General features: G+C 34.4%; 1 protein-coding gene across 2 annotated transcripts; it reads left to right on the top strand.

Moving 5' to 3' along the window:
• The first annotated feature begins 1,783 nt into the window (after window positions 1-1,783).
• On the top strand, window positions 1,784-22,414 carry LOC134361330 (killer cell lectin-like receptor subfamily F member 1). 2 transcript variants are annotated; one of them, XM_063076366.1, is made up of 6 exons: window positions 1,784-1,868; window positions 8,909-9,007; window positions 9,946-10,098; window positions 19,223-19,362; window positions 19,745-19,857; window positions 22,306-22,414. In XM_063076366.1, the coding sequence occupies exons 1-6, from the start codon at window positions 1,784-1,786 to the stop codon at window positions 22,412-22,414; spliced, it is 699 nt and encodes a 232-aa protein (XP_062932436.1). The 2 variants fall into 2 exon arrangements, with proteins under 2 accessions (XP_062932436.1, XP_062932437.1); XM_063076367.1 differs by lacking the exon at window positions 9,946-10,098.
• Window positions 22,415-22,878: the final 464 nt, after the last annotated feature.

Genomic DNA, 22,878 nt, shown 5'->3' with positions numbered 1-22,878 from the left:
CAGGAAGAAGCACTGTAGGAAAAGTCAAATCTATTTCTAAAGTATGTCGTTATTTCTATGAGACAAAGCACCATCCAGACTGTAATGGAGGTGGCTTAAGTAATAGATGTGCTATCAGGTGGCTGGCTGGTCTCCCTGGGAAAATGTGCTCTGCTTTAGTCTCTGCTCTTGACAGGTCTGGTAATTCAGCAAAGATCGTAGGAGAATCAGTCCTGGTAAGAAAAGACCATATTATTGAGCAGCTGATTAGCTTCCATCTTTACTGTCCTAGACAGTTTTACAGGTGCCCATTTAACAAGCTGCAGGGTGCCTGGCAAAAGAGGCTGACAGTCACAGGACAGGTTACTTTGTCCACACGATTATTGATAAATACACCAAAAACTTGAAGACACATTGTGGGAAGATGTGTAACTGGTATGCAATAACCAAAGTAATGCTGCTATATCTGTAATAATATTGAATATATAGTCATTAAATCACTACCAAATCAAAAAAGGATGATTGTGCAGATGTCATTAGTTTGGCCCTCCAATTCCGCTGCCCACTTTCTATACCTTATTCTTTGTCCCAGGAGGCTCACCTGTGGGGACAACCTTGCCCTCTGGCTCCTACTTGCCTTTGGCCGGTTGGTACTGAGCAGGGGAGTGGAGGAATGAGACGGGATCAGGGCTAGTGGCCCAGTGCTGCTGTCTGTGAGGCCAGGACTGGTTGTGTCCCCTTCAGGAGAGGACCCCTTCTCTATTCACTGTCTCTCCTCAGTCTTCAGCCACATCGGTGAAGTCTATGGGGCAGAGGCTGAAAGCTTTCGGTTTCCACTCTAGATTTGCTACAATAGCCAGATATTTAGGGTTTATTTGACAAAATTTTAAACTACTTTATCTCAATGTATAAGATTGGTATTTCCAGAAGTGTATTATTCTTTTTAGTTTGAGTTCAAAGGAAATTTTTAGAGCAATAGAAAAGTTCTAAAACTGGATTTTGGTGAGGGTTCAAAAGTTCCATAAATTTGCTAAAAATCATCCAATCATACATATATTTATAATGGGTGAATTTTATGGTATATAAATTAGGCATCACTAAAGCTGAGAGTAAAAAATAATCTCAAATTTCTTCCCTGCCTCATTGATATTGAACATCTCCTTTAAATACCAGAAAAGGGTCACTGGAAATATGTTTTTCCCTTAAATTCTGCCCCGATTTTATATTATTTTTTGTACTTAGGATAAGTCTTAGAGGGCCAAAAAATTGCCAGTATTTCTTTTCCTTTTCCAAATTATATTATTAAATTATTAACACGAGTTATAACCAATGCTGTTTTCGGATAAAAAATAATTTAATTATAAAGCAATTGCAAGTTATTATATTAAATTAAATATTTATATATTAGGGAGTACAATCTGAAGTTCACATAAATATTAAGGCTAAACCAAAAGGCAGCTACATATTCTTTATCTTATCTCTAAAAAGGGCACAATTTCCATTTCCCTACTTTAGGTATCTATCAGGAAAAATTTTTTAAAGCACCAAGTAAAATATTAAATTCAATATGTGGTGGAGAACTGAGAAATTACATGTTATCTAGGTCATGGAAAATAAACTTTAAGAAGAAAACATTTCCTCTGAGGTTTTCACAAATATCAAAGTGTGAACACTTGTATGTGCCCTGAAAGGAGAATTTGGAGAGAATCTGGTTAGCAGCAGGGTTTTTAGTCTTTTCTTGTGACATATCATACTTAATAAAGCAAAGCATGCACATGTGCATACACACTCCCTCACACTGAAGATGCAAGATGAAGAAAGATACATGACCTTGAACGTGCAGTCGAGGAAAAGAAGCTCCATCCAAACGTCCCAACTTCCATTTGAAGGTATGTAATTCAGATTTGTTTTTCTTTTTTTTTTTTTTTTGTCTTTTTCGTGACCGGCACTCAGCCAGTGAGCGCACCGGCCATTCCTATATAGGATCCGAACCCGTGGCAGTAGCGTTGCTGCGCTCCCAGCGCCGCACTCTTCCGAGTGCGCCACCGGCTCGGCCCCCAGATTTGTTTTTCAACTGATGGAGCTGCCCAGTCTCTCTGTCTCTCTCCCCTTCCCTCTCTTTAAATAACAGTAATGATTACAAAGTAACAGCCACTCTAACCATTTAGTAAACACCCATGGCAGGCACTGTGCAGAGGGCCTCATCTTTCTTCTTTCGTTTAATCTTACAAAATTCCTCTGAGATAGTCTCTTTCTCTCTTCTGTCTCTCTCGTTTATCAACGTGGCACCACCATTTACTTGCTTTTAAAGTAGTATTTTGTGTGGCATAATTTTCTAAGGATATTCTGAGGAAATATACATAATTAAAATTCATAATTTAAAATCAATTAATATTTGCTGCCAGTTATTACCTTCCTATCATTCATTACCTATCATTAAACATGGCATTTTTAAAAGTTAATTTTTAATTTAATTTGTCAAAATCTTTAAAATAAGTTCTTCATCAGACTGACTGAAAATACAGTTTTTCGATGAACAATAACAAACATTTTATTGACTGCTTCCAGCATACCCTTCCTACGTGATGTGAATCCGTCCTGCCACCTTAACATGATGTGGTGAAGAGATATCAATGGAAATGAAAGACATTAATAATCCTAGTTATAGAGACTGTCTGTCCTGGGCTGTGTCTTTCTAAGCATTTCTCTTTTGATCTTATTTCTGAATTTTTGTTGAGGTAGTACTCTTAAGAATACACTTCCCAACTTTCCCGCCTATAAAAATCTTACTTATCTTTCGAGTCCTTCCTCAAGTATCATGCACATCATTAAAAAATCCATTAATTTCCTTAGAGAAATATTCGTTCAAACTGTTGTCATCCCTTCCCATGGCCTTCTGTCATAGCACTCACAGCGCTGGCTCACCTTAGAGTTACATGGAACGTATTTATACAGAAAGTATCGCTGCTTTCATGTGCATTTTTACAGATCCCCACTTTTTAAAAGTCTTTCATTCATTTCCTACACTCAATTTTCATTTTGTCTTGGAAGATAGAGATATTAAAGCTGAAAGGCCACAAAAATGTAGTGACTTTCTGCAGATATTTTTCACACTCAGTTTGTAGATGTCTCTCTGAAGCCAAAATGTGGAGATATGCAGTTTCCAGATATTTAGGTGGACATGCTCATATGCATGCCTTGTATCTTTTGCTAATATTTAGTGCAGCTTGGGGTGAGTGAGACATAATTCACGTGAGCTGGATTGACAGTTCGAACCTTGTGGTTATCAATAGAGTTTTATTTAATTTTGTGATTGTGCATTTGTATATATTTTCTCATGTTGATAATCTTGGTTGCTAACGATAGACATTCCATAATTGTGTGCTCTCTCTTTCTCTATATATGTAAAAGTGTCAGAATCACTATGGAAATAGCATGTGCGCGCGCACACACACACACACACACACACACACACACACACACACACACACACACACACACACACACACACATATAATTACAGCACTGGAATATCCTAGATTACTTCCTAATTTGAGAATTAACTTAGGAAGAATTTATCGTTTTTTTTTTTTTGACATTTAGCCTTCTTATTCAAGCACGTGGTTGAATCTCCATTTGTTCGAGTCTGCATTTATGTTATTCAGTTTTCAGTTTGTTTTCTTCATATCACTTTGGGGCATTCGTTAAATTTATGTGTGGTTTTCTTTGTATTTGTTTTTGTTTCATTCGTTATTCATAAATAATACCTTCCTTTCATCTATTTTGTAAGTGGTTATTGGATATATGAGAGTACATCAAAAAGTTCATAAAAAATGGAAATAAAAGATAATATGAATCCTTCCATGAAGTTTAGGAAGTACCTTCATATAAAGAAATTAATTTTAGTATGCTCATGTCATAACTGCAGCTATCAATTATTTTACTATTTGTGGGATTATGGTATTTTTTCCTGATTAACTCTTGGTTTTGCCAAATATGTACTTACGTTACCGTCAAATAACTTTACCTGTTCTTTTCTAAAGTTTCTACGTATAATTAAGTTATCTTATCTGATTGTATTAGGTAATATCTTCTAAACAATATTAAAGAGTAATGAACATTTGAGATATTTTAATTTTTTTCTAGACTTTTGTAAAAAAATCTCTGTATTTCTCAATTAAGATATAGTTTTATTAGACATAAAACTATTGTGTTAAACAAGTATCCATTCATTCCTGTTTTGTTAAAACATAAGTTTCAAATTTTATCTATTTAATTTTTATATCTGTTGAGATAATAGTCTTTCCCTAGAACTTTTAATATGATATTAATGGATTTACTACTAGTATAAACTTAAAGTGGTTATGATATATTTTGGTTACTAGTAGTATAATTAACATTTTTGTATGGACATTCATAAGAGTAATTGATTTTACTTTTTAAAATTTTTGTTTAATTATTTTTATTTTTTGGTGGCTAAAGGCTAGTGTTTTAACCTTTTTAAGTTAAATTATACAACTTTCTTATAGGAGGAAACACAGTATAATAAAAATGTTATTTTCTCCATAACTTTTTTATATCCAAAATATACACAGTATTTACTTCTTAGATGTTTTTAACATTTATTTGTACATATTTGTGGGGCACAGTGTATTGTTTCAACACATGAGTATACTGCACAACGATTCATTTAGGACAGATAGCATAGTTTCGTACCCATTAGTGCACTATTTTTCCTCCTACCCCATCTTCCACCCCCTGCCTCGGGTAACCATTATTCTGCTCTCTACTTCTATGAGAACCACTTAAAAAATTTTTTTTATATTCCACACATGAGTGATATGCGACATTTGTCTTTTTGTACCTGATTTACTTCACTTAACATAATGGTTTCTAGTTTCACCCACATTGCTGCAAATGACAGGATATCATTTTAATAGCTGAGTATCTTTTTCCATTGTGTATGTATACCGCAGTTTTTTATCCATTCATCCATTGATGGATATTTACGTTGATTCCACCTCTTCTCTATTGTGAATAGTATTGCAATGAACATGGGTGTGCAGGTGTCTTTTTGATATATTGATTTCATTTCCTTTGGGTATATACCCAGTAATGCAATAGCTGGGTCACAGGTAGATCTATTTTTAGTTCTCTAAGGAACCTCCATACAGTTTCCACAGTGGCTGTACTAATTTACACCCACACTAGCAATGTAGGAGAGTTCCTTTTTCTCTGCATCCTCTGCCAGCATTTGTTATTTTTTGTCTTGTTGATAATAGCCATTCTAACTGGAGTGAAATGATATCTCATTATGGTTTTAATTTGCATTTCCTTGGTGATTAATGATGTTGAGTATTTTTTCATGTGCCCATTGGCCATTAGTATATCTGCTTTTGATAAATGTCTGTTCAGGCCCTTTGCCCATTTTTTAATTGGGTTATTTGCTTTTGTTGTTGTTGAGGCATTTAACTTTCTTACACTTCCACCAGCAATGTAGGATATTAGCCCCTAGTTTGATGTGTAGTTGGCAAACACTTTCTCCCACTCTAAGCTGTATCGTCACTTGTTTACAGGGTCCCTTGCTGTGCAGAAGCTTTTCAGTTTGAAGTAGTCCCATTTATGAAGTTTTGCTTTTGTTGCATGTGTCTTCATAGTCTTACTTTAAAAAGTACTGCCCACTCCCATTTCATGTAGCATTTGCCCTGTTTTCTTGTAAGGGTTTCACAGTTCTGTTTCTTAAATTTGGGTCTTTAATCCATTTTGAGTTGATTTTTGTGTGTAGTGAGTGGTAGAGGTCTGGTTTCAATCTTCTGCATGTAGATATTCAGTTTTCTCAGCACTATTTGTTGAATGGGCTGTTTCTTCCCCAGTGCACATTTTTAGAACCTTTGTTGAAAATCAGTTGACTGTAAGTGTGTGGATTTATTTTGGTCTCTATTATATTCCATTTGTCAGTTAGTCTGTTTGTATGCCAGTACCATGCTGTTTTGATTATTATAGTTGTATAGTTTGTTTTGAAGTCAGGAAGTATGAAGCCTCCAACTCTGTCCTTTTTGTTCAAGATTGCTTTCTCTATACAAGGTCTTTTGTGGTTCCATACAAATTTAGAGATGCTTTTTCTATTCCAGTAAAGAATGCCATTGGTATTTTGATGGAGATTGCACTGAGTGTGTAGATTGCTCTGGGAATTACGCACATTTTGATGATGTTAAATTCTCCTAACTCAAGAACGTGAGATATCTTTCCATTTGTTTGTGTTCTCTTCAATTTTTTTCACCAATGATTTATAGTTTTTATTGTAGAGATCTTTCACCTCCCTGGTTAAATTTACTCCTAGTTATTTCTTTCTTTCTTTCTTTCTTTTTTTTTTTTTTTTGGATAGCTATTGTGAGTGGGATTACTTTCTCGATTTCTTCTTAGGCTATTTTGTTGTTGGCATATCAAAAGGCTGCTGACTTTTGTGTGTTAATTTTATATCCAGCCACATTACTGAATTAATTTATTAGTTCTAGTAATTTTTTGGTGGATCTTTAGGGTTTTCTATGTGCAGCATCATGTCACCTGTAAGCAGAAATAATTTGGCTTCCTCTTTTTCTATTTGGATGCCCTTTTTTGCTTTCTCTTGCCTTATTGTGCAGGCTATAACTTCCAGTACTATGCCAAATAAAAGTGGGGAGAGTGAGCATCCTTGTCTTGTTCCAAATCTCACAGGAAAAGCCTCCAACTTTTTGCCCATTCAGTATGATATCAGCTATGGTTTGTTGTATATTACCATGACTATGCTGAGGTACATTCTTTCTATTCCTAATTTGTTGAGTGTTTTTATCATGAAGGGGTATTGAATTTTATCAAATGAATTTTCTGCATCTATTGAAATAATATTTTTTTCCTTTGTTCTATTGATGTGATGTATCACATTTACAGATTTGCCTATGTTGAACCATCCTTGCATCCCTGGAATAAATCCCTTCTGATCATAGAGTATGATCTTTTTAATGGGTTGCTGGATTCTGTTTGCTAGTCCTTTGTTGAGAATCTTCACATCAGTGTTCATTAGGGATATTGGTCTGTGGTTTTCTCTTTTTGTTGTGTATTTTTCTGGTTTTGGTATGAGGGTAATGCTGGCCTCATAAAATGAATTTGGAAGTATTTCTTTCTCTTAAAGTTTTTTCGAAGAGTTTGAGAAGAATTGGTGTTAGTTCCTCTTTAATGTTTGGTAGAATTTCAGCAGTGAAGCCATATTTTTCTGGAGTTTTCTTTGTTGGAAGACTTTTTATTACTGCTTCAATGTTATTGCTTGTTATTGATCTGTTTGGGCTTTCTAGTTCTTCATGATTCAACTTTGGTAAGTTGTTTGTGTCCAGGAATTCATCTATTTCTTCTAGGTTTTCCAGTTTGTTTGCATACAGTTGTTCCTAGTAGTTTCTTTTGATTCTTTGTAGTTCTGTGGCATCAACTACAATGTCCCCTTTTTCATTTCTGATTGTATTTGAGTCTTCTCTCTTTTTTTCTTTGTTAGTCTAGCTATAGGTTTATTGGTTTTGTTTATCTCTGAAAAACCAGCACTTTGCTTCATCAATCTTTTGTAATTTTTAAAAATCTCTAATTCATTTATTTCTGCTCTAATCTTTGTTTTCTCTTCAGATCCTATAAATCTTTTGCCTTTGTCTCTCCATAATTTTGAACCTTAATATACCTCAAGTTCCAATTGTGAAAGTAATTCCATCATGCTGAGGAGAAATAATTGAGTCTGAGCTGTTTGAACTGCTTTTCACATTCTTTCTAATAATATTTTCAGATAATTATTTGTCTATTTTATAAAATACGTGCATGATACATTTAATACGTGTGTTTAATTTCTTGAAATTTATTGCTTACCATTATTAATATACCAGAAAGTTAAAAAATAATCTGTGAAATTCAGGGTATTCACTAAATGAATTCTCATAAATCTTATTTTACTCTCTTTGTCAATATTATAAGAGAAAAGCTGTGAACTATTTCTCTGAAATATTGTTCTACATGGTTTGTTGTGTTCTCTCTTGACAGGGTTTGGCCACTTCAAATGTAGTTTCTCTATTTCCTCAGGTTTAAAAGATATTTGGAATATAGATTTCAGTATAAATAATTCAATTTATTCACTGAACAGTAAGGATAATCACAGTTATGAGGATTGATTCTTATTGATTATTATGATGTATTTGCATAAGTTGTTTTTGATAAGAACATAAACTATTTTGCAAAGTATAGATGTTCATTTGCTAGTATAAGCCAATTATTCATATAACTAAGTCAGTGCCCACCAGATATAAATTCTCTTTAATGAAGTTGAGAAGAATAACAAGATATGTACTTGAAGCTCTGGAAGAGACTGTCTACCTCCTAATGATAGCATCTTATAAGAAGCTAAAACATCATTATTACATGGGTTGGGAAGGACTGTAGGAATTTTTTAGGTTAAAATACCAGAGTATCTGAAGCCATATTCAGTTCCAATTTATAACACATCCTTTGTAAATAAAACTGTTTTGAATGACTTGTGAATATTATATCATACCTAATGATTAATTAGAAAGTGTTTGTTTATGTGAATATACATGTATCTAAATGAGGGTGTGTATGTCTGTGTGTTTGTAGAATTATTAGGTGTATACATTAAAATTCTTTTTTCCACTGGTTAATAATGTAGAATATTAGCAATTTCTTAAGATTTTATATAACATGTATTATAAGTTATGACCATTCAGAGTTCTATCATCATTAAATAAATGTACGTATTTTTCTATTTACCTAGCCATAATGCTTTTTGATTGCCTAATATCTTCTGAAGCTCAAAACGAATATCCTATATAATCCTATCATTAAAATTTCTATTATTTCTTGGAAACCCACTTTTGTGAACTAATTAATGTGATTAATCTCTCAAATTGTTCAGTGACATTGCACTGGTACAAAATCTTATTGGGAATATCTGGAACAGTAAATGGTGTCCTGGCTTTGACTTTGATCTGCCTAATCCTGTTGGGTAAGTTAGAAGATCTTAATGAAATCGAGATATAAAATATGTTTACTTTTCTCTTATGAATCTTTTTTATATTCATTCATTTATTCTTTATTACTTTTACCAAGATTGAATAAGGAGCTACTATATAAAAATCTCTATATTATACTCCACAGTATGATATTTAATATGTAAATTACGTAAATATATATTCCTTAAGTGGCATATATTCTAATTGGAAGGAAGAGGTATTGTGTGTGTGTGTGTGTGTGTGTGTGTGTGTGTGTGTGTGTGGTGTATGAGGGTACTTCAGGAAGTTTGTGAAAAAATAGAATGAGAAGATAATACAAATCTTTTCATGAATTTTTAAAAGTAATCTCATAGTTAAAATCTTTTTTGTTAGATACTTGTAAATAGAATTTTACTGTTTTTTTAAAACTTTTTTATATCTTTGATCTCAGATTATAGTTTGCTTGCTCTTGCTTTCATTCAATGAATATTTACCGAGCAACTACAATACTCCAAATATTACAAATTCCCCAAATTGAAAAAAAAAATAGTCATGATGAGGAATCTCATATTCTAGCAGGAAAAAGGTGTTTACTGATTATGGTGAAATGTGCTAAACACAGTATCAGAGGTTTCAGTAAAACATTAAGAAAGTGTGGAGAGAGCCTTTATACCTTCTTGAGCAGGAACTTTGCTTTACTGACTATTGTATCAACAGTTCTTAGGACAATGCCTGGAGCAGAATAGACCCTCAACAAATATGTGTTCTATACATGAATTGATTATGTGATATTTGAAATTAATTTTTACTAAGTAGACTTGAAGAATTTTAAAGGGAGCTATCCCTTCAATTCCTTCTTGTTCCAATCATCAGCATCATCCCAAAGAATTTATTTCTGAGACATTTCATAGAGAAGATATTTACCTAACCTTAAAATAATTCTGCATTGAAGTTTCTCAGGGAGTGTTGCTAAAATGCCATAAAGGAAATAATTCTAATATCACCCAGCATGATGAAATTGGAAATCTGAACATGAAAAATGGCACAAGAGGAAATAGTGGTGAGGGCACAGGCCAGTGTGCTTCAGGAGCTGCACACCAGACAGGTACGTCTCAAGGCTTTGCTCACTACTAGTTTTAACCTTTCGGACTCTAAATTTGAAAAATACTTTTTAAAAAAATATTTATTTTTTTATTGAAGCATATTGATAATGTATTTGTAGGGTACATATTTATATTTCAATGCACTTACACATGTGTGATGATCAAATTGAGGTAATTAGCATATTCATCATTGCAAAACTTAGGCATTTCTTTGTGATGTGGACATTTGATCTCCTCTCTTCTAGCCATTTAATAGCATGCAGTATATTCCACTGAACAGGTCCACAGTAGATTATATTAACAAATATATACTTTTCATCCAAAACTTGATTCAGGTATTTTAAATTTTTTGTAGTGGAAGAAAACTGTAAAAAAAAAAAAAAAAAAAAAAAAAATATATATATATATATATATACACACACACACTTATATATATACGTATATATATATACACGTATATATATATATATATATACACGTGTATATATATATGTAGGCTGCACTCTCCAGAAATTTAAAACCAAGTTGACAAATATAAATGTGAAAAGTTAGTTATTATTAAAGGCAGTATGTAAATTACAATTCTTGTTTGTCATTTGTTTTTCCATTTTGAAATACAAAATGGATAAAAGTGATTGTATTTAGCAAATTATCCATTATAGTTTTAAGCTTGGATTTTTAAGCTTAGAAAATCCAATCATGCAGAATTTTGAAAATCATACAAAATTTTGAAAACCTTTTACTTTCTTTTTTTAGTTTAATTTTTTAATGCTTAAATCTTTGAGCATTTTGACATTTATTTTATTGTATGATACCTGACATGAATACCCAGACAAATTTATGTTACAATATTTATCAAAAGATTTTTCTAATCCACTAGTTTGTGTGCAACAGTCCCCCATCACATATGAAAATTTCACGTATTTTATGGTCTTCTTGTTGTCACTTTCTTTTTTGGATTATCTGTCTGTTTTACATTTATTAGTCCCAACACAATTGAAGTACTGGAGTTTGACCGCATGTTTTACTGTCTGACAATCTATAATGTCTGTCTTTTTGATGGGTATCATTGTAATGCGACCTTTTCAAATGTAAGGCAGCGCTGGTAGGTAAACATGGAATCATATACATACCATGAAACATTCATTAAACAGGTCTAAATACTATGTATTGAATTATAAGATATTTATTTCTGATTATTTTTTATTCTTTTTTTAATTGAGGTAAAATTCACCAAGTTAAACATTTGAAAGTAATGAACTTAACGGTGTTTAGAACATTCAAATGTTGCACAACTACCATATCTATATAATCACAAAAGATTTTCCTTACTCCAAAAAGAAACCCCATACCCAATAAGCAAATTATTCTCCACTCTCTCTCCCCTAGTCTCTGACAACCACCCATCTGCTCTCTGTCTGTATGGACTTACATGTTCTGGATTTTCATATAATGAAATCATGCAGTATTTGACCTTTCGTGCTCGGCTTCTTTCACTTAGCATAATGTTTTCAAAGTTCATCCACATTGTATCATCTATCAGTATCTTATTCCTTTTAATAACTGAATAATATGTATAGTATGCATATATATATATAACATATAGACACACAGACACAATCAAACATACACACACATATACACAACACAATTTGTTTAACCATCCATATCGTGATGGACATTTGGGTTGTTTCTACCTTTTGGTTATTGTGAATGGTGCAGCTATGACTATTTGTGTACAAATATTTGAGTACCAGTTTTCAGTTCTCTTGGGAATATAACTAGGAGTGGAATTGCTAGGTCATACGATAATTCTTTCTGAGGAAACACCAAACTGTTCACAGCAGCTACAACATTTTGCATTCCCATCAGTAATGCATGAAGATGTCTACATCCTCGCCAACACTTACTTTTCGTTTAATTACAGCCACCATCGTGGATGTGAAGTGGTATCCCCTTGTGGTTTTGATTTGCATTTCCCCAATAACTAATGTTTTTGAGCATCTTTTCATGTGTGTATTGGCCATTTATATATCTTCTTAGGATGAATGCCAGTTTAAGTCACTTACCCAATTTTAATAGGGTTCTTTGTTTTTTGTTGTTGAGTTGTAAGAGTCTTTATACATTGTGAAACTGAGACCCTTATAAGATGTATGATTCACAAATACATTTTTCCATTTCATGTGTTGTCACTTCAATTTCTTGGTAATATCCTTAGATGGACAAACTTTAATTTTGATAAAGTTCAGTTTTTTCATCCTTTGTGTTTTTGGTGTCACGTCTAAGAATTGGTTGCCAAATTCAAGGACACACTCCATGTGACCTAAGTCACAATTACTACCCATAGCAAGTTTACCCCTTTCCTAGGCCAAACAGACCACCTTCAGCCAGGCCCCTACTTAAGCGTAAACCCTGAGAAGAATGAAAAAGTTTATATTGGACGTGAAGGGCCAAGAGGGTCTCAGATTGGATAATCTCTGGTAAATTGGTGAAGCAATTCCTATACTTACTAGAGTTACATGACAACCAGAAGCAGTTTTCTTCAGAAGCAGTCTTTCCTTCTGCACCTGCCTCTATATTCACTAGTGGCAGGAACCTGCCCCCAAATAGGGATACAGTGGTCATAAAACCAGGCCTTTTCTAGCGGACGATCACCCTTTTATCACATTAACTATGGTTCAGTCTCCAAAAAGTAAACAACCCAGACTAGCTCCGTTGAATGTGGGTGTCTGAATTTCTCTTATCCCAGAAAGCAGTCATACATTAAAGTGACTCTCCTAGAAACTGACCAACTTGAGAGGAAGATTAAGTAAAGGGACTTAACTATTAAAATTGGCCCAGTTTTGCTAAAAGTTGCTTCTGTTCTACTTGTCTCCTGAGTCTGTTCCTTTTCCTATTACTGGAATGAACCTTCTCAGTCAGCATATAATCCCATAAAACAAGCCTAAGGCTTTTATATTATTTGTGGGCACTGCCTGGTAGGAATCAGTTAATCATTCTCTACCAGTGTGGGTGGTAAATACTCTACAGTACCGACTAAGGCAAGGCACTGCCTGTTTACAGTCTGTCATAGCTGATTTAGTCAGGAGTTCTAATCTTCACCATTTCATCTTTTAACTTCCTGGTATGGACTGTGTGAATCAAGGCACTATTAATGAGTGGAGGCTAGCTATAGATTTCAGAGAGCAAAGCAAGCTTATTCCTTTGCTTAGAGCATCTCTATTGGATATCAACACCTTAATGAATGACATTCACAACAACATGGATAAGTGCTTTGGGCATGTAGACTTAGCTAACATGTTCTATTCAGCAAAAATTTTGCAAGAGAATCAACCACAATTTGCCTTCACCTTTACTTGGTTGCTGCTATGGACTGAATGTTTGCATCCCCCCCACAGACTAATATGTTGAAGCCCTAATCTCCAATATGATGGTATTTGGAGATGGGGTCTTTGAGAGGTAATTAGGTTTAGATGAGGTTGTTAGGGTGTGTTTTGCTTATTTCAGGCTGCTATAACAAATTAACACAGACTAGGTGGCTCATAAAAAATGGGAATTTATTCCTCACAGTTCTAGGAGCTGGGAGTCTGACATCAGAGTGCCAACATAGTCATGTTCTGGGGAGGGCCCCCTTCTCTGTTGCAGACTGCCAACTTCTCAATGTGTCCTCACATGGTGGAGAACTCATTGTATCCTCCCATAGCAGAGAGAGAATCAAGCTCTCTTGGGACTTTTATAAGGGTCCTAACCCCTTTCCATTCCTCATCTATTCCTAATTACCTCCCAAATGCCCCACATCCTAATGTCATCACATTGGGAGGTAGCATTTCCACATACAAATTTTGGAAGCATTCGGTTCATAACATTACATTCCTGGACTCCCAAAATTCATGTCCCTCTCACATATGAAATACATTCATTTCTTCTCAACAGCCTCAATCTTCTTAACTTGTTCCAGAACTGACTCTAAAGTCTAAAGTTCAAAGTCTTGTCTAAGTATTATCTAAATCAAATACGGGTGAGATTTGAGCTTTGATTTATCCTGAGGTTCATCGCTATTACCCTGAAAACCAAACAAGTTATGTAATTCCAAAATACAATTTGCTTTTCCTCCACCCTTTTGTTTTATTCAGTGGGTTGGATCACAGCCACCCACACTGTTGGGGTGATTTTCTTTCCACAGTATACCAATTCCAATGCTAATCATTTTTAAGAAACACAATCATAAACATGCCCAGAAACAATGTTTTACTAGCTATCTGGGCATCCCTTAGCCCAGTCAAGTTGGCATGTAAAATTAACTACCATAGGGTGGGGCCTTCTTGATAAGATTAGGTGTTCTCATAAGAAGAGACACCAGAGGGCCGACCCCATGGCTCACTCGGTAGAGTGTTGCACTGGGAGCACAGCAGCAGCGCTCCTGCTGTGGGTTCGGATCCTATATAGGGACGGCTGGTGCGTTCACTGGCCGAGCATGGTGCGGGGGACACCAAGCCAAGGGTTGTGATCCCCTTACCAGTCACAAAAAAAAAAAAGAAGAAGAGACACCAGAGATCTTCCTCACTGTTTCTCTCTGCCGTGTGAGAACACAGCAAGAAAGTGACTGCTTGAGAGCAAGGAGCAAGCCCTCACCTGTAACGAAAGCAACTGGCACATTGATTTTATACTTCCCAGTCTCCAGAACTGTGAGAAAATATGTTTCTATTGTGTAATCCACCCAGACTATGATATTTGTTATGGCAGCCTGAGAAGATTAAAGACAGTTTCCTGTGGGGTACTTAAATAGCCCCGATATCACACTTGGGTTTTAAAGACAGGAGCTAAATCTCTGCCCCACACTAACACCAGAAACTTGGCTTTGGCATTCAGTCAATGATATTCTTCTATCCAGACCAGACCAAGATCCTGTTCTATAAGCCATCACAACTGTTAGAAAACCTCTCAGTAAGAGGAAATTGGCAATTGCCCTACATAAGGCACAAGCCCCCTCTCAGTCTCTTAAATTTTTTGACTACATTTGAAACTTAGAAGAGTAAAGTAATCTCAATTCAGAAAAAGACGTGCTCCAAATGCTCCAACCTCCCATACTGGGCACTTACTGAAACTGAAGCTCTTATTGGGACAGAGCTATTATCCTATAGACTGAGATAACTATTATGCCTTGGGTAATAGAAAAAGCTCTCTGTAAAATTAGACTGGCAACAGAGGCTGCCTTATGGAAAGGGAAATGGTATCTACAAGGATTGAGATAAGGATATCTACAGGGTTGGCCTTACTGGAGTGTCACAACTCCGTGAGGAAATAGTCATATACCCTTCCATTTAGGTTAACTTTCCAAAACTTCCAAAGTGCCTCCCTCTCTTACTCAATATGGAGGATAATCAACATTCTCAAAACAAGAAAAGCAATGGTATTTTTACTAATGGAGCAAGCATGGGGCATAAGGGAGGCTGACAATGGACAGCCACAGACTATCAATCTTGTTCAATCCCTCCAATATGCACATGGGGGATAGATGAAAGCATCTGTGTTCAATACTTCTAGCAGTAGAATATGTCCTTGATAAGCATTTCCTGAGGTTCACAATTCCACCAGCTACTGGTAGATAGCTAATGGTCTGAATACTTGGCCAGCACTTTGGCAAAATCAGGTCTGGGAAGCACAAGGCTGATATATTTGGAATAAAGAGATGTAGGAAAAAATGGCCATATTCACTCCTTCTCTGCCAATGCTGGTGCACCATACCTTGGTTCATACAAAACAAGACACAGAAGAGGCGTGATGCAATACCAAGGCTGGTGAACTAAACAGACCACTGAAGTAGGTAAGTGTCTTGAAAGTGGAGGGTCCCCAGAACTTAGAGATGAGCTACCCCACCTCTTCTATTGGTTGGTGCATAAGAGGTCAGGCATTTTGGCATATGTTGTAAAAAACAATCATTAATAGAGGAATAGACCCAACAGAGAGACATTTCCACAAAGCCATTAAGGACCGTATCACTTGCTAGAGATTTAGATCTAGATCTAGATCTTGAGCTTACCACAAGGCAGAAGAAAGTTGCAGAGAAGTACATCAGAACGGGAAAATCAGCTTCACTGGCCCTCTCTCTGCCATGAAATATGAATTAAGAATGGTAAATATCCACATAGGCCTTCTATTGTTTTACCATGCAAAGCACCCTCTTATGCTAACGTTACTGAGGGGTTAGCAAAACAGCTTTTACAGCCTTTGGAAGTGTCACAAAGCTCCCACTTCCCAACAAGGCAAACACAGCAATTAGTATCACAAAATGACATTGCTAGGTGGGCATTTTCTCCTACTATTATCCTTTGGCAGCAGTTATCATTGAAAGAAAAAAATGGGCTTTGAAAACAAAGGCTAATCAGAAAATGAGAACAATGTTTCTCAGAGTAGTCAAAAATGCTGCCTATAATCCTGATTACATTACATTCACAATCTTATGGCATAAATACATAATATTTAAATTGACAAAAAATGAGACTACCAACTGCAAGGCTATGATTTCTGCTGGTGTACACTCCCACACCGGCCACAGCAGAATTTCCAGTTTTCACAAACAGGAGAGCCCTGACATCTATTAGGTACTATGCAGCCATAAAAAAGAATGAAATCTGGTTATTTATGGCAACATGAATGAGCCTGGAGTACATTATGTTAAGTGAAATAAGCCAGGCACAGAAGGATAAATATCTCATATTCTCAGTCATATGTGTAAGATAAAAAAGTTGATCTGATACAAGCAGAGAGTAGGATAGTGGTTAATAGAGACTGGGAAGAGCAGGGGTTAGGGGAGAATGGGGACAGGTTGATCAAGGGATAAAAGATTACAACTAGATAGGAGGAATGAGGACTAGTGTTCTATAGCACTGTGGGTTGACTATGGTTAACAACAATTTATTATATGATTTCAAATAGCTAGAAGACAGGACTTTGAATATTCTCAACACAAAGAAATGACAAATGTTTGAGATAATGGATATGCTAATTACCATGATTTGATCATTGCTTGTTACATACATGTATATAAATGTCACATTGTACCTCATCAATATATACAATATTATGTGTCAATTAAAATAAATTTTAAAAACAAAGAACCATTTGGAGGATTCACACTTTTGATTGCCAAAACTTACTACAAAGTTATAGTATTCAAAACAGTGTGGTATTGGCTTTAAGGTAGATATATAGATCAATAAAATAGAATTGAAAGTCCAGAAATAAACCCATACATCTATGGCTAAATGATTTTCAACAAGGGTGCCAAAACCATTTAATGAGAGAAAGGACAGTCTTTTCACCAATGGGTCTGAGGCAACTGGATATCCACATGCAAAGAATAAATTGGACACCTGGCTTGCACCATATAAAAAATGCAAAACGGATCTAGGACCTAAATGTGAGTCAAACTTTAAAACTTAAAAAAGAAAAAATGAGCATAATTCGCATAACTTTGGATTAGACAATGGTTTTCTTAAGTATGATAACAAAAGCACCAGTAACAAAAGAAAAATAATAGATAAAATGGATATCATCAAAATTAAAGATGTTTGATCATCAAAAGACATTATCAAGAAGTTGGAAAGACAACACAATAATGGGGAAAAAAATCGGCAAATTATACATCAGATAAGGGTCTAGTATCCAGAATATATAAAGAACTTTTATAATTAAAAAATAAAAAGACAAATAACAGAATTTACAAATGGGCAAAGGATATGAATAGACATTTCTTCAAATAAACTGTACAATAGGCCAATAAGAACATGAAAAGATGCTTAATATGGTTAGTCTTTAAGGAAATAGGAAATGAAAACCACAATGGGAAATTACTTAACACCCACTAGGGTGGTCATAATCAAACAAAAAGAAAAAATGTTGGTGAGCACGTGGAGAAATTGCTCATGCATTGCTAGTGGGAATGTAAAATATAGTGCACAGGAAACAGTTTAGCAGCTCCTCAAAAAGTTAAGCAGAACTGTCACATGACCCAACAATTTGACTCTAATATATACCGAAGAGAACAGAAAACATTTGTTCAAATAAAAATTAGTATATGGATGTTCATTGCAGCAGTATTCCTAATAGCCAAAAAGCAGAAACAGCCCAAATGTCCATCAGCTGAAGAATGGATAAACAAAATGTGCTACCTACACATTGTGGAATATTACAGAGTCTTTAAAAGGAATGGAGTACTGGAACGTGCTGCAAGTATGATGGGCCTTGAAAACATTATGCTGGATGAAAAAGCCAGACACAAAAGGCCAAATATTGTATGATCCCATTTACACGAAGTGTTGATCACAGTCAATTCTATAGAGAGAGAAACCATGTTAGTAATTGCTAGGGCTGGGTCATTAGGGGATGAGCAGTGACTACTGAATGTTTACAGAGCTTCATTTTGCATTGATGAAAATGTTCCAGAGTTAGATAGTAGTGATAGTTGTACAACATTGTGGATGTTCTAAAGAAACAATGCATTTGCATTTTAAAATGGTTAAAATAATGAATTTTATGTTATGTGAACTTTATCTTAATAAAAAAGGACAGAGATTATAATGAGCTGCCAGTTAAAATAGTTATATTGGCCTGCACATATATTTTTATATAAACCTCACTCTTCTTCAGTATTATGCGAAAAGTCTCAATATTTTCTATTGATAAGGCCTAAATTTATTTTAATTCAAGAAAATTAAAGGACTTGGTGGTCTTGCAATTATAAGGATGTTGAAAATAAACTGTTATTAATTTCCATATCATCAAAAGGGAGAAGGAGATACACACACAGAACTATAAGGGAAGAGATTCTAAAACTTTATATGGATAAATTCTAAGTGGGATAGATAATATTTTATCTTCTATTTCAGACAATATATTAGATCTTAGCATTAAAAAAATCCCTTTATTTCTAGGTTTTTCTTCATCTTACAATATTAATTGTCATAATTACCATGTATTATCCTTTGTATTTTGGACACCGTTTGAACACTTTGTTTTGATTGATTCGATCATACAACACCTAAGTGTTATTCTTACTGTCCTGTCAATTTTCAGAGATGCATATGTAATTTAATTTTGCTTTTTTAAAAATTCATTTCCCTATAGTACTATGCCCATTGGAATGGCTCAGATATCAAGAAAAATGTTATTGGTTCTCTGATGAGATGAAAAATTGGAGTGACAGTTATATGTATTGTTTGGGAAGAAAATCTCATCTACTAATAATACAGGACCAACTTGAAATGGTAATTGGTTCAACATCATGGTTATGGCATTAGCCTCTTTGCAGTTAAAAGTGACTTTTCTCAAATATCTTTCCATTCTTGAATGAAATTATCTTTATCTTTATAACTGAGTTTTGGTGGCACTCTTAAATTTTGTGCTCTAAGAGACTACCTTATTTCACCCATGCTAGACCTAGCCCAAATATTTATATTCAATTTGCAGTTATGTGTGTATAATATATCTGTATCTATATATAATATGTGTGTAATTAAGATATGAATTGATTAGTATAAGAATCCTCATGCAGAGTCCTAGTTTTTCAATAAAATTCTAAATTTTTCTTAGTGTGTCTAAATTATTAAAATATTCTGTTTATTTAGTTACTCATCACCTACTTTTTAGGCTTTTATACAGAAAAACCTAAGACAATCAAACTACGTGTGGATTGGGCTTAACTTTACATCTTTGAAAAAGAAATGGACTTGGGTGGATGGCTCTACATTAGATCCAAAGATGTGAGTCTTTCCTACAAAGTAATCTGATTTATTGTCCATTGTAGAATATGTCTTCATAAGGCACCTCTTTGTCCACCAAATTCAACTCTGAAATAACTCTTGGTACTACAGAATTTGAAAGAATGAAAATTAACTTAATATTCACAGAAATAATGATGAGCATTTTGATTTGAGTTTCAAAGCAAAAGAATTTGAAAACAATATCATTGCTATTATTTAAAAATTACACTTTACATAGAAAGGTAGACTGAACCAAAGTTACCAATGCTTACTTTAGCAATCTTTAGTAATTAAAAAATGCAATGTACAATTTCTTGTGTTTTATGATTATCATAATGTTAAAATGCAAACAATAAATACAAGACAGAACCAAATAATCCAAAATTATTTCAACAGTTGCATGGGATTATTGATGATTTTAAAAATTTCATCAACATTCTTGTGTGCTTTATTCATTTTGTAATAAGATATTTAACTAGAAACACACATAGTAAAATAAGTAAATTCAAAATTTTACTACTATGTTACCAGGAAAAACAATAATCCCCAAAGATGTCCATATTCTAATCCCCAATCCATGTAAATATGTTACCTTACATGGCAAAAGAAAATTTGCAAGTATGATTAAGAATTTTGAGATAGAAATATGCTGAATTATCTTGGTGGACCCAATTAAATCACAAGGGTCCTTATAAGAGGGAGGAAGTAGGGTCAGAGTTAAGAAAGGAGACATGAAGACAAATGCAGAGATTCACGTGATGTGGCCATGAGCCAAGGAATTCAGGCAGTCTCTAGAAGCTGCAAAAGATAAAAAGCAGGTTCTCCCCTAGTGCATCCAAGAAGGCTGTTCCACAGACACCTTGCGTGTAGCTCTCTAAGACTAATTTTGGACTTTTGATATCCAGAACTGTAAGATAATAAATTTGTGTTGTTTATGGCCACTAAGTTTATGGTAATTATTTTTTACAGGAATGTAGGAAACTAATACATTAAGGTAACCAACTTAAAGATACCATTGTTTTACTTTTCCTTTATTCTTATTTCATTATTAAATAGTACTTATCTTCTATCTCACCATGCTAAGTCAATCAGTCTAAGGAAGTGAATTGTTTTAGTCCATTTTGTGTTGTTATAACAGAAATACCTGAAACTGGGTAATTTACAAGGAAAAGAGGTTTATTTGGCTTATGATTCTGGGACAGCTGCATCTGTCATGGGCCTCAGGCTGCTTCTACTCATGGCGGAAAGTGGCAGGCAGCCGGTGGGTACAAGCAGATCACCTGGCAAGAGGAAGCAAGAGAGAGAGAGGGAAGGTGCCAGTGTCTTTTAAACAACAATCTCTTGCGGGAACTAATAGAGTGAGAACTCACTCATTAATTCCCCCTCCTCCAGGGAGAGCATTAATCCATTCATAAGGGATCCGACCCCATGACTCAATTGGTTTCCAACACTGCCACATTGGGGATCAAAATTCCACATGAGTTTTGAAGGGGACAACACATCCAAACTGTATCATGAGTTAAAAACATTATTTGGAAGGAAGTAGAAAATTTTGAAGTAGGAAAGTATGAGTGTGTCATCTGAAGGTAGATTTGAATCACTGCATATTACCCAGTCTACTTAGGAAGTTGCTAACTTTTTTTATTGATTTATTATTTTTTTATGCCAAATCCACTTGACACTATCTTTAGAGTTGAGTGTCAATTCTAGACTATGCCTAGGGAATTTTTTCCATAATACATTCAATACAAAATTCAAATATAAACTTGGACAAAGTCTATTTTCCAATATGAAAATTCAGGACTTGCTCCTATCAATTTGAAAACTCTGAAGATGGTGTGCACCGTGTCCATGGTTCTTTTTTGAATATGTTCCAGAGTTTATACAAAATCCTCACAGAATATATCACTAATAGAACTGAATCATAAGGATAATTTTATTATCATATTTGACATGTTGATTTATAGATAAATAATACAGTAAATATGCAAAATTTTTAGGGCTTACATAGGTCAATTTGTGTATTAAGTTTTTTAGAAACATCAATTTATTTTACCTCTATAACAATGTCAGGAAGTAAATATTATCACCACCATTGTACATTTAGATATGAGATCCAAGAGAGATTAACTAAACTGTGTAAACTTAAACATATTTTTTAATCTAATTGAACCTCATGGAGCAATAGAAGGAATACTAGAACAGGAATATGGAGGCACATTTATTCTTATAACTGTCATTTGCAAACATACTTTCTTGGAACTATCTGTCAATAACAGATAACGAAGCTAATTTACAGAGATATTGTAATGGTTAATAAGTCAAGGTAATTGGAAATGTTTTGAAAGTTTTAATTAACTTTTTATTTAAGGGAGGGTGTTAGCTGAAAACACAAATTAATGTCTTTAGCAAAAATAAACAACCATGCATCTATTCTCTCTTTTGCAGATTCTTCATAAAGGGGCCAGCTAAGGAAAACAGCTGTGCTGCCACCAAGGAAAATAAAGTATACTCTGAAACCTGCAGCAGTGTTTTCAAATGGATTTGCCAATATTAGAATTTATTTTAATTGATAGTAGAACAATCGATGATCCAAGTTTTTAGTCTATTAGGTTCTAGTATTAATTTTCAGGTCCTAGCCTCAGAGTAACCCATGTTAACAACCTAAAATGTATCCTTCAAATTTTTAGTGATGATAGAATCCAATGTGAGCCTATGTAATTATATCCAGGATTGCTATTCATTGTTTATTTTACACCAAATGTGGTAAAATTACATCTGTTTTTCTGTATATTGCATTGTATAAATTCTTAATATTATTTTGGGTTAATTTTATATAGTTCTAAGGGTTGCATTATATTGTGCAGTTACTCATTTTTCCTGCTTTTATTGATGAGCATTAACTTTGTTTCCAGGTTTTTGCTACTGTACACTATGCTGCAATAAACATCCTGAGTAGTTTCATAAACAGTAGTATCATTTATTTCTATGATAAAACCCTAAAAGTAGAAATTCTGAGTA

The sequence above is a fragment of the Cynocephalus volans genome, chromosome 12 (genome assembly GCF_027409185.1).
Source record: "Cynocephalus volans isolate mCynVol1 chromosome 12, mCynVol1.pri, whole genome shotgun sequence".
Classification (NCBI taxonomy): Eukaryota; Metazoa; Chordata; class Mammalia; order Dermoptera; family Cynocephalidae; genus Cynocephalus; species Cynocephalus volans.
The sequence above is the reverse complement of the archived record's forward strand: the minus strand, read 5'-3'. Positions and strand labels throughout refer to the sequence as shown.

Excerpts from the sequence above, each read along its gene's own strand:
- LOC134361330 (XM_063076366.1), top strand. The coding sequence starts at position 1,784 with ATGCAAGATGAAGAAAGATACATGACCTTGAACGTGCAGTCGAGGAAA. Across the intron at positions 9,008-9,945 it reads GATCTGCCTAATCCTGTTGG|TTTCTCAGGGAGTGTTGCTA; the intron begins GTAAGTTAGAAG and ends TCTGCATTGAAG. Across the intron at positions 10,099-19,222 it reads AGGAGCTGCACACCAGACAG|TACTATGCCCATTGGAATGG; the intron begins GTACGTCTCAAG and ends ATTTCCCTATAG.